At 41.1% G+C, this 13130-nt stretch overlaps 1 protein-coding gene across 9 annotated transcripts in view; it reads right to left on the minus strand.

The window, feature by feature from the left end:
• MLLT10 (MLLT10 histone lysine methyltransferase DOT1L cofactor) overlaps positions 1-13130 on the minus strand; it is a 289716-nt gene that overhangs the window by 110302 nt on the left and 166284 nt on the right. For all 9 annotated transcript variants that reach the window (XM_066384587.1, XM_066384586.1, XM_066384583.1 and 6 more), the window contains one exon: positions 4280-4375. In XM_066384587.1, coding sequence (XP_066240684.1) covers positions 4280-4375 — 96 coding nt within the window. The remainder of the gene's footprint in view (positions 1-4279; positions 4376-13130) is intronic.

The following is a 13130-nucleotide window of genomic DNA, read 5'->3' on the forward strand; positions in this document are numbered from 1 at the left end:
GAGAGGTGATCAGAGTCTGAAACTTGGAAAACACATAAGAGTAAAAGGCAAAGTATGCACGTATATATGCATGAGAAAGTATATACAGGGAGTCCTCGGGTTATGCCAGTCTCGACATACAACATTTCAAGTTTACAACACTCATTTCCATAAAAATATTTAAAAATTGAAACAGTGTTTTGGCTTATGCCATAGGCATTGTACCTAAGGACTATGTGGGCAAACGAGTTTGGCTGCATGCAGCGGAAGAATATGCTGTAATGCAGTGTACGAGAGAGGGAGCTGGCGTCCCCCAGCACGCTTACCTAGGCCATTTTGGACTGTAAAAACTGCAAGTGTTCCATTTGTGTTGCTTTGTTTGGAGATTTTTTGGCCCTTATCATGGCTCCTCAATGAAAGTCAGTCTTCAAATAGTAGTGCTTTGAAGAAGAGGAAAGCCATCTTGATGGATGCCACAGAGCTACTGGCATCACATGGAAAGGAGCTGTCTGCTGAGGACCTCATTTAGCTGGAGAAGCAGCTGATTGAAGAGGAAGAGATAGAAACCCCAGAACCCAAGAGATTTACTACCAAGGGTTTGGTAGAAGGCTTTCCTGTGGTAGAAGACAGGTTGGCAAAATTTCAGGCTGAGGTTCCCAACGATGACAGATTCAGTAAGGTCTGCGGAGCTGTTATGGATGCCTTACAATGCTATAGGCAGATTTTGGAAGAAAAGAAGTCATCAACCTTCCAGACTAGCCTGGAATAATTCTCTAAGAAGGTAGAGAGGCCTGCAACAGATCCTGTACCCTCTACATCAGCTGCTTCTCGAATGAAACACCTGTAGTGCAGGTAGAATCATCTCCAGCATCTCCTGAATTTTCCTTAGGCAATCCTGATTCACCGGACCCAGTATTTCCAGCACTTTCTGCAGGTTCTCCTATTTCTCCAGCTTCTTCCTCCCAATAGGTCATTCTCTCCCACCTTGCAATGCCCCTTCCCAGTGTTCAAGCCAACCACAGGAATAAAGGTAAGGACTTTTGTTTTTATACTCTTCTTTTGTCATTTTTTCTGTTACTACAGTACAGTGTGCAGTACAGTATGTTTCTGTCCTTTTCCTTTTCCTGTGGCTTGTGTTTTTATGTTCTAGATTACGATTTTACAATTGTGTTAAGATAGGTAAGTGACTTAGACTATGGTGTATTTTGACTTACACCAAAATTCAGGTTATGTCACTGTTGTAGGAACAGATTTGTGTCATAACCCAAGAACTCCCTGTATATGTAAGTCTTTATGGAATAATACAGAACTCTGGTCCTGTATGATATATATCGAGAAATGTATCCTGAGATGAGGAATGCAAATGTTCAGGTTAACAGTGAATAGGGTCTAGTCATGTTATTAGCCTGCAAAATATGAATCAAAGCAATCTAATGACATTCACTAAAGACAAAGGCTGATTTTAATAAAGAGAACAAAAGAAAATTCCAGAAAAAGACCCAATTATAAATACATATTAAGTATATGATAAGGAAGGAATTCCAAATCAACAAAGAACAAATTTACTTAATAATATTGGTACTAGAAAAATTAGTTAATAATTTGAGAAAACGTATCGTATACAAATTAAAATAAAATTTAGATGAATTACTTACAGAGTTACATAAAAATTAAAGTAATCTAAGAAGCTGGAAGAGAATATTTTTAAAATCTTTAAATTTAAAGAAGGGAAGATTCTGCTAAGCATAAAAAAACAAAGCAAAAATCAGTAAGGTAAAGGGAGGTTTAGCTCTTCCAGTTTATAATATTTCTACATCAATTTAAAACCATTAAAATGCGGCCTGACTTGTGGTGACACAGTGAATTGAGGGTCGACTCAGAATGCTGAGGGACCCAGTTTGAAAATCCGAACTCACCAGCTGAAGTATGGGCTCATCCAGATTCAACGTAGGCTCAGGAGCTTGAGCACAGGGTCATTGACGTAATCCCAAGGTCACTGGCTTGAGCCAAACGTTGCTGGCTTGAGCAAGGGATTGCTCTCTGCTGTAGCCCCTGGTCAAGGCTCATATGAGAAAGCAATCACTAGCCTGACCAGGTGGTGGTACAGTGGATAGAGCGTCAGACTAAGACGTAGAGGTCCCAGGTTCGAAACCCAAGGTAGCTGCTTGAGGGCGGGTTCATCCAGCGTGAGCGTGGGTTCATCTGGCATGAGCACAGGGCCACTGGCTTGAATGTGGGATCACAGACATGACCCCATGGTCGCTGACTTGAGCCCAAGGTTGCTGGCTTGGACAAGGGGTCACTCTCTCTACCGTAGCCTCCCAGTCAAGGCTCATAAGAGAAAGCATTCACTGGCCTGACCCGGTAGTGGCACAGTGGATACAGCATCAGACTGGGACACAGAGCTCCCAGGTTCGAAACCTGAGGTTGCCAGCATGAGCACAGGTTGATCCGTCGCTGGCTTGAGCAAGGGGTTACTCACTCTACTGTAGCCCCCCAGTCAAGGCACATATGAGAAAGCAATTAATGAACATCTAAGGTGCTGCAACAAAGAATTGATGCTTCTCATCTCTCTCCCTTCCTGTCTGTCCATCCCTATCTGTCCCTCTCTCTGTCACAAAAAAAACAACAACAAAAAACAAAAAAACCCAAAAACCATATTCATCCCTGCCCAGGTAACTCAGTTAGTTAGAGCACTGGCCCCATACACAAAGGCTGCTGGATCAAACAATCCCCAGTCAGGGCAAATACAGAAAAAGATTGATGTTTCTGTCACTCTCTCCTTTTCTCTCTAAAATAATCAATAAATAAATTTAAAAAAAAAATTTTTAACCAAGAAAGGGGAGTAGGGAGGGAGATAAAAAGCATCAACTCGTAGTTGCATCACTTCAGTTATTCATTGATTGCTTATTATACGTGCCTTGATGAAAGCGTCAAGCTGAGCCAGTAACTCCTTGCTCAAACCAGTGACCATGATGGAATCATGTAGATCAGGGGTCCCCAAACTTTTTACACAGGGGGCCAGTTCACTGTCCCTCAGACCGTTGGAGGGCCGGACTATAAAAAAAACTATGAACAAATCCCTATGCACACTGCACATATCTTATTTTAAAGTAAAAAAACAAAATGGGAACAAATACAATATTTAAAATAAAGAATAAGTAAATTTAAATCAACAAACTGACCAGTATTTCAATGGGAACTATGCTCCTCTCACTGACCACCAATGAAAGAAGTGCTCCTTCTGGAAGTGCGGCGGGGCTGGATAAATGGCCTCAGGGGGCCGCATGTGGCCTGCGGGCCATAGTTTGGGGACCCCTGATGTAGATGATCCCATGCTCAAGCCCAGCGATACCATGCTCAATATGGTGAGTTTGTGCTCAAGTCAGCAACCTTGCAGGTTTCAATGTAGAACCTCAGCATCCCAAATCAATGCTCTATACACTGCGCCTCCACCAGTCAGGTTAAAAAAACTTTTAATGTATTCATTTAGCACCTAATCACCTCTTACCAACTTCCCTGTTACCCCCATCTTTCTCTGGATTGTTTCAATAAACTCCTAATGCCTCCGTGCTGTCATCCTTGACTCTCTACAGCTTACCTACAAGGAAGCAGACAGAGGTCCTTAAAAAACCTAAGTCAGACAATGTTATACCTAGAATCAGAATCTCCAATGGCTTACTTTTCACTCAAACTAAAAAACAAACTCCTTACACATCCCCCTCCATGTTTGGTCCCTTACCTGGTCTCATCTCCTACTGCACTTCCCTCAACCTTGCTTACTCTGTCCCAGCCACTTGTCCCTGTCTCCATTTGTTTGCAATGAACATGTGATAATAATCATATTAATATTTAACATTTACAAAGTAATATTGTACTATGAACCAGGCACTGCTCTAATTGCTTTACATATATTACTTCATTCAGTTACAATAATTATTTCCCTCACTTTATGGATGATTAAATTGATTTACAAAGAAGTTAATTAACCTGTCCTTAGAGCTAAGTCAGTAAATGGAAAAGAGAATTCAGGATCACAAGTGGACAAAGTCCCAAAGTCTAACCTCAGTGAGGTTTCCTACCGGTTATCTTTCCTTAACATTCTTCAGAAACAAGTATGGGATGAGCAGGCAGTAGATAAAGGACTAAGAAATGGAAATGCCAACATGCTTGATGTAAGGTTAAAGAGTTTGGAAAAGTTAGAGGGAAACAGGACATTGGAAATGAAACTACTTTTAAAGGTGAAAGTCAGCACATAATTGGTTATTATATCAAACAAAATACAGCATTTAAAACTTACTTTTTCTGTAGTAACAGTCAAGGAAGGAACCAATGCCTGTGAGGGTTCTGGTTGCTTCTTGTGTTTTTGCTTGTGTTTGTCCTTTTCTTTATATTTCTAAAAATGAATAGAAGTAAAATCCAATTTAAATTATAACATACATACACACACACAATAAAGATGAGAGTTTTTTACAACTGTGTTTAGTAACTTAAAATGTTAATGAATACTCGTCAAAAATAATGAAAAACTTACTTCTAATCATAATCTTATTATTTCATATATAAACAATACTAAAAACATATTTGCATTATAGCACTATTATATATTAAAACATATAATGCTAATATAAGTTACTTTAAAGTGACTTTAGTTTCCTTATCCTTGAACCACATAAAATAACATAAAAAAACTAAATACTTATTACATTTATATCTAGCAAACTATATGCTTTTTCTCATTTAAAAAAAATAGTACCAAGAGTGGCAAGATGGCGATGGAGTAGGTGGACGTACCAACTTCCACCTCCCAGAACCAAAGTGGATTACAACTTAATTTTAAGAACCATCATCTGGAAAAACTAACTTTGGACTAAAATATGAGGACTCTTTAACCAAGAAACACCGAAGAAGCCACACTGAGACTGGTAGGAAAAGCAGAAACACGGAGAGGGCTGCCCAGCTCCCAAGAGCAGCGAACGTTAGCCCGGAGAGACTCGTATGGCAGGAAGTGAGTTTAGCAGAGAGGGAAGGGTCCTGAGCCCCAGGAACAAAGCCCCAGCCTGCAGCCCCAGGGCCTAGAAGAGGTGTATGGACAGTATTTAGCTGCAAAACAAGACAGGATACTGTTTGGGAGAAAGAGACTGATTTCTCAGACCCAGGATTCTTCTTAAAGGGACCGCGCAGAACACCTCTCTCACAACCACTCACCCGGGGCTTCGGGGGACGGGAGAGAGGAGAGGACCGGAGTAACAGGAAGAGTGTAATCTAGGAGACACAGGGAGAAACATTTTGAGAGACAGCCACCCTAACCTCTGGGATGAGTCATTCCCCAAATCTGAAGCAAATATTTCCTCTGGAAACAGCAATACCAGCAAAGGGAAGCAGGACACCGGGCCAAACAAGCTCTCCCATGGCACTCAGAGCAGAGTTGCTTAGAAGGAGAGAGCTTTTGGGGCTACAATAGTGAGTCTTAGGGTCTGAGCTGCAGCGCCCCCACCCACATGGCTGAAGGCTGCTGGAGTGAGGGTGGCTGCAGGACCCAAAAGCGTGGTTCCGTCAACAAGGGCAGAAGCCCGCCGGCCACGACTGAAGCCAGGGCGTGAGCTCAGTCTCGCTGGGCAGGGGGCGAAGAAAAAGGTCAAGACCAGCTGTAGCCCGCCTGTAATCCTGCCTGCAGGGGGTGAGGGGGGCAGGAGACTGGAAGGGGGGGAGTCCCGCTGCTGAGCAAGGTAGAGCGGGCATGCGGCCTTGCACTGCCTGTGAAACTGAGGCTTGCAGCCCAAAGAGCGAGATGGCTAGTCCCATGGGGGTGGGGTGAAAGCCCAAAACAGGCAGAGTCCCACTACTGAGCATGGGTGCGCAGCCCCGTCCAGCCAATGGAGCCCAGGCTTGCAGCCGATCGATAAGCAGCTCCTACCACGGGGGTGGGGCAAAAGCCCAAAAACAGGTGGAGACCCGCAGATGAGCAAAGGTGCTTACCCCTGCCTGTGGTGCCGAGGCTTGCAGTCTGGGCACGGGTGCATAACCCGGTACGGAGGGGCGAGGCAAAGGGTGAGGCAAAGGCCAAGGCCATCAAGGCTTGTAGACCCGGGCACATGATCACAGCCCCTCCCGAGGAGGAAAGGCTGAAACCACAGCAACAGCCCCAGCACGCGAGCACCAGTAACACCCATACCAGAACACCTTAGGCAGCAGCAGCAGAAAAAGGTGGCGGGCCTGCAGACAGACCACACCTAGGGAACACAGAGGCCTCACCCAGTGGACTCCACTGCCCAAAATCTTCTTATACACAGACAAAATGGGAAAGCAGAGAAATGCAACACAAATGAATCAAGAGAAATCCCCAGAAAAGGACCTGAATGAGTCACATAAAAACAAATTACCAGATGTAGAGTTTAAAATAACGATTGTTAGGATGCTCAAAGATCTTAGAACAACAATAGATGGTAATTACGAACACCTAAATAAAGAGATAGAAAATATAAAAAAGGACATTGAAATAATAAAAAAGAATCAGTCAGAAATGAAAAATTCAGTACCAGAAACGAAGACCACAATGGAAGGAATTAAAAGCAGAATGGATGAAGCTGAGAATCAAATTAGTGAATTAGAGGACAAGATAAATGAAGGCACGAAAGCAGAGCAGAAAAAAGAAAAGAGACTCAAAAAGTCTGAGGAAACTCTAAGAGAGCTCTGTGACAACATGAAGAGAAATAATATCCGCATCATAGGGGTTCCTGAAGAAGAAGAGAAAGAACAAGGGATAAAGACTTTGTTTAATCATATGATAGCTGCAAACGTCCCTAAATTAATGCAGGGAAAAGTCTCACAAGTTCAAGAAGCACAGAGAACTCCATTAAAGAGAAACCCAAAGAAATTTACACTAAGACACATCATAATTAAAATACCAAAGCTAACTGATAAAGAGAAAGTATTAAAAGCTGCTACAGATTAAAAGGCTATCACCTACAAAGGAGCCCCCATATGGATGACACCCAACTTCTCAACAGAAACACTTGAGGCCAGAAGGGAATGGCAAGAAATATTCAAAGTAATGCAGAACAAGAGCCTACAACCAAGACTACTTTATCCAGCAAGAATATCGTTTAAAATTGAAGAAGAAATAAAAAGCTTCCCAGACAAAAGAAAACTCAAGGAATTCAATACAACCAAACCAATGCTGCAAGAAATGCTAAGGGGCCTGTTGTAAACAGATCAAAGGGGAAAAAGAATATAGCAAAAGAAGAATACAGCTTTAAAGAATAAAATGGCGACCTGTGGTGGCGCAGTGGATAAAGCGTCGACCTGGAAATGCTGAGGTCGCCGGTTCGAAACCCTGGGCTTGCCTGGTCAAGGCACATATGGGAGTTGATGCTTCCAGCTCCTCCCCGTTCTCTCTCTCTGTTTCTCCTCTCTCTCTCTCTCTCTCCCCCCCTCTCCTCTCTAAAATGAATAAATAAAAAAATAAAAAAAAGAATAAAAAAAAGAATAAAATGGCAATAAACATATACATATCAATAATAATCTTAAATGTAAATGGCTTAAATGATCCAATCAAAAGACATAGGGTAGCTGAATAGATAAGAAAACAGGAACCATATATAAGCTATCTACAAGAGATACACCTTAAAACAAAAGATGCACACAGACTGAAGGTAAAAGGATGTAAAAAAAATATTTCATGCAAATGGAAAGGAAATAAAAGCTGGGGTAGCAATACTTATATCAGACAAAATGGACTTTAAAACAAAGGCTATAGTAAGAGATAAAGAAGGTCATTACATATTGATAAAGGGAGGAATCCAACAGGAAGATATAACCGTTATAAATATCTATGCATTTAATATAGGAGCACCTAAATATATAAAGCAGACTTTGATGGATATACAGGGCGAGATCAACAGCAATACTATAATAGTAGGGGATATCAATACCCCACTAATATCTCTAGATAGATCCTCAAGAAAGAAAATTAACAAAGAAACAGCAGACTTAAAGGACACACTAGATCAACTGGATTTAATAGATATCTTATCTTCAGAACCTTTCAACCTAAAGCAGCAGAATATACATTCTTTTCAAGTGCTCACTGTACATTCTCTAGGATAAGACCACATTAGGGCACAAAAGCGGTCTCAACAAATTTAAGAAAATTGAAATCATATCAAGCATTTTCTCTGATCACAATGGCATGAAACTAGAAATCAACCACAACAGAAAAACTGAAAAATACTCAAACACTTGGAAACTAAATAGCATGCTATTAAATAATGAATGGGTTAACAATGAGATCAAAGAAGAAATAAAAAAAATACTAGAAACAGGCCCTGGCTGGTAGGCTCAGCGGTAGAGCGTTGGCCTGGCGTGCGGGGGACCCGGGTTCGATTCCCGGCCAGGACACATAGGAGAAGTGCCCATTTGCTTCTCCACCCCCACCCCCTCCTTCCTCTCTGTCTCTCTCTTCCCCTCCCGCAGCCAAGGCTCCATTGGAGCAAAGATGGCCCGGGCGCTGGGAATGGCTCCTTGGCCTCTGCCCCAGGCGCTGGAGTGGCTCTGGTCACGGCAGAGCGACCCCCCGGAGGGGCAGAGCATCGCCCCCTGGTGGGCAGAGCGTCACCCCTGGTGGGCGTGCCGGGTGGATCCTGGTCGGGCGCATGCAGGAGTCTGTCTGACTGTCTCTCCCCGTTTCCAGCTTCAGAAAAATACAAAAACAAACAAACAAAAAAATACTAGAAACAAATGATAATGAGCATTCATCAACTCAAAATTTATGGAACACAACAAAAGCAGTCCTGAGAGGGAAGTTCGTAGCATTACAGGCATACCTTAAAAAGCTAAAAAAAAAGCTCAAATAAACAATGTGACCCTGCATCTACAAGAACTACAAAAAAAAAAAAACAACACCAAGTAAAGCCCAGAGGTAGTAGAAGGGAGGAAATAATAAAGATCAGAATGGTGAGTCTGGTTAAAGGTTCATCGATCTTGTTTACCTTTTCAAAGAACCAGCTCCTGGTTTCATTGATCCTCTGTGTTGTTTCTTTAGCCTCTATGTCATTTATTTCCATTCTGATCTTTATTATTTCCTCCCTTCTACTACCTCTGGGCTTTACTGGGATGCGGAAGGACCCAGGTTTGAGTCCCCAAGGTCGCCAGCTTGAGCGCGGGCTCATCTGGCTTGAGCAAAAAGCTCACCAGCTTGGACCCAAGGTCGCTGGCTCCAGCAAGGGTTTACTTGGTCTGCTGAAGGCCCGCGGTCAAGACACATAAGAAAAAGCAATCAATGAACAACTAAGAAATCGCAACGCGCAACGAAAAAGCAATCAATGAACAACTAAGAAATCGCAACGCGCAACGAAAAACTAATAATTGATGCTTCTCATCTCTCTCTGTTCCTGTCTGTCCCTATCTCTGCCTCTGAAAAAAAATAAAATAAATTCAATGCAATACCAATTAAAATATCAATGACATACTTCAAAGATATAAAACACATATTCCAAAAATTTATATGGAAACAAAAGAGAACATGAATAGCCTCAGCAATCTTGAAAAGGAAGAATAAAGTGGGAGGTATCACACTTCTGGATATCAAGTTATACTACAAGGCCATTGTACTCAAAACAGCCTGGTACTGGTATAAGAACAGGCATATAGATCAGAGAACCCAGAAATAAACCCACACCTTTACAGACAACTGATATTTCACAAAGGAGGTAAGAGCATACATTGCAGTAAAAGCCTCTTTTAACAAATGGTGTTGGGAAAATTGGACATCTACCTGCAAAAAAAATGAAACTAGACCACCAACTTACATCATTCACCAAAATAAACTCAAAATGGATAAAAGACTTAAATGTAGGCCATGAAACCATAAGCATCTTAGAAGAAAACATAGGCAGTAAGGTCTCCGACATCTCTCGCAGCAGTATAAATATTTGCGGATTTATCTCCATGGGCAAGTGAAATAAAGGACAGGATAAACAAATGGGACTATATCAAACTAAAAAGCTTTTGCACAGCTAAAGACAGTAAGAACAGAATAAGACAAACTACACAATAGAACATATTCGACAATACGTCTGATAAGAGGTTAATAACCAAAATTTATAAAGAACTTGTAAAAGTCAATACCAGGAAGACAAACAATCCCATCAAAAAATGGGCAAAAGAAATGAATAGACACTTCTCCAAAGAGGACATACAGATGGCCCATAGGCATATGAAAAAATGCTCAACAACACTAATCATTAGAGAAATGCAAATTAAAACCACAATGAAATATCACCTCAACACCAGTCAGAATGGCGCTCATTAACAAAACAACACAGAATAAGTACTGGCGAGGATGTGGAGAAAGGGGAACCCTCCTGCACTGCTGGTGGGAATGCAGACTGGTGCAGCCACTGTGGAAAACAGTATGGAGATTCCTCAAAAAATTAAAAATCGAACTGCCTTTTGACCCAGCTATCCCACTTTTAGGAATATACCCCAAGAACACCATAGCACTGTTTCAAGAGAAGAAATGTACCCCATGTTTACGGAAGCAGTGTTCACAATAGCGAAGATCTGGAAACAGCCCAAGTGTCCGTCAGTGGACGAGTGGATTAAAAAGCTTTGGTACATATATATAAGGTCTACCAGAAAGTTCTGTCCATTTCTATCACAAGTTTCGACACGTAAGCACGTTTATTTGGCGCATGTGTGCCTCTCTCTTTTTATCACTTATTGTATACATACTGACATAGCAAAAATGTCATGTATGTATAACTAAAACCAAGTTCATTCACATTAGTCTTATGTGTGAAGCGATAGTGTACCCATGGCTACTGATAAAGTTCATTTACGCCACTGTAATTTTTACGAATTTCAACAAGGAAGAAATGCTACAGAAGCATGTCTATCGCATCCACCATATTCCCCGGACATAGCACCCTCCGACTATCACTTGTTTTTGTCCTTACAAAATTTTTTGAAGGGCAAAAAATTCAAAAATGAAGAAGATATCAAACAAGCACTGGTTCAATTTTTCACATCAAAAGATAAAAGACTTTTCAAAAATGGGATATACAAAATGCCCTCACACTAGCAAGAAATCAATAATAATGGCAATTATATTATTTAATAAAGTTTATTGACGATAAGAAAATTTTGTATTTCATCTTATTCCAAAAACGGACAGAACTTTCTGGTAGACCTTGGAATACTACTCAGCCATAAGAAATGATGACATCGGATCATTTACAACAACATGGATGGACCTTGATAACATTATACTGAGTGAAATAAGTAAATCAGAAAAAAACTAAGAACTATATGATTCCATACATAGGTGGGACATAAAAATGAGACTCAGAGACATGGAAAAGAGAGTGGTGGTTACAGCTGGGGGGTGGGGGGGGGGAGAGGCACAAAGAAAACCAGATAGAAGGTGACGGAAGACAATTGGACTTTGGGTGATGGGTGTGCAACATAATCAAATGTCAAAATAACCTGGAGATGTTTTCTCTGAACATATGTACCCTGATTTATCAATGTCACCCCATTAAAATGAATAATAATAAAAAATATGAAAAAATATAGTATCATATACACTTTCTAAACAGAAATTTAATATTTACACAGCACTTTGACATGCACTTTCACATGAGAATAGTGTCAGATTCTCCATTAACATGAATTAAATCCTAAGGACCACAAACTAAAAACAAGGGGAAAAAATCTTCCTAGGGTTATTCAGAAAATGGATGATTTAGTTATCACTAACAAAAGTAATTTAAAGTTATGATGTGCTGTTTTACTTTGAAGTCCTAAAATTGATTAACTAAATTTAAGGAATTCAAATAATTGTGTATTAAAGTCCAACTTTACTTAATGTCAGAAAATTTTAACCAAATTATTCTCAATTGTTTGAATAAGCAGGTAAGAATTAGTTTGGGGGACTAAGTTCACTACTATTTTAAGAGTTAATTCATTTATTTTACATAGTACTTAAAATTAACTACTCAGAGCACTTAATAATCTGTTCAAGGCATAAAAGATTAGTATCACTGGGCCTGCCCTATAACACATTACACACCAACAAAACAGAACCCATAAAAATTAAAGATAGATGTTTTGCTGTAATACCCAAGTACTGCCACTTTTGCCTTTAATTCCTGCTGTAATTTCATATTTCTTGACTGTACTGTTAATACTTTAGCAACAGAAAATGTAAGAGACCACAGTCTTTTTAAGAAATTTTCTTACTCTAAAATTGTTTTTAATTGGGACAAATCAAAATAATAACCACCAAGGAATCATCCTCCATTTCTTTGTGCTAGGATGTCACTACTCCTCCTGAGGAGGAAGGGACAGGCCCCCTCTTCCCTGAGAAGGAAGAAACGAAAAGAATACAAGGGAAAGGAGCCAGCAGGGGTAACCAAGTCAGCCAGTAATAAATTAACTATATTCCATAGTTACAATACAAAGCAATAGAAGATCTGTATGTAACTATGGCCAGTGATCTAGAAACTCCTTCCCCTTTGCTGACTCCACCGAAACTTTCCCTCCCCTCTCTTTGTGTCCTTGGAAACCTTAAACAAAGAAATCAAATGCCCATTGCTTAGATACTGTAAAGGTATATAACCTGTAAGAAAACCAACATCAGGGAGCCTGTGTTTTGGAGCTACAAGCCTCATGTGTTCCTCTGGCTTTAATAAATCCTACTTCCTTCATCAAGTTGTCTGAGCGTTTTTGTCCTTCTTTGATTCCTGCAATATATGGTGTATTGGCCAGGAACCAAGGAGGAAAGACGCCCACAACTGGTGGACTTCAGGCACCCTGCTGGGGAGCCCCCAACCACCCTGTAGACATGCCTGCTGAGCCTACAATGGGGATTTCCTCATGTGGATGCCTTTGTAGGATGGAGAGGGGGATCCCCTTCGCCAGTCCCAGCAAGGACCAGACAATGAAGGAACAAGGAAACGAGGGCGCATCAGAGCCATGGTAAGGAGAACCGGGTAAGGGAAGCAAGCTAGCTCGGATCCTGCCCCACTGGGCAAAAGGGAGGCTTGATCACCCTCCTGAGAGTCACTAATCGCCCTCCATAGGTTAGGAGTGGTGACTGTGTACTCTCCACAGGTGTGGGGAGTGGTCCCCACACAGGAGTGGTGACT

This window comes from Saccopteryx leptura, chromosome 5 (assembly GCF_036850995.1).
Source record: "Saccopteryx leptura isolate mSacLep1 chromosome 5, mSacLep1_pri_phased_curated, whole genome shotgun sequence".
Classification (NCBI taxonomy): Eukaryota; Metazoa; Chordata; class Mammalia; order Chiroptera; family Emballonuridae; genus Saccopteryx; species Saccopteryx leptura.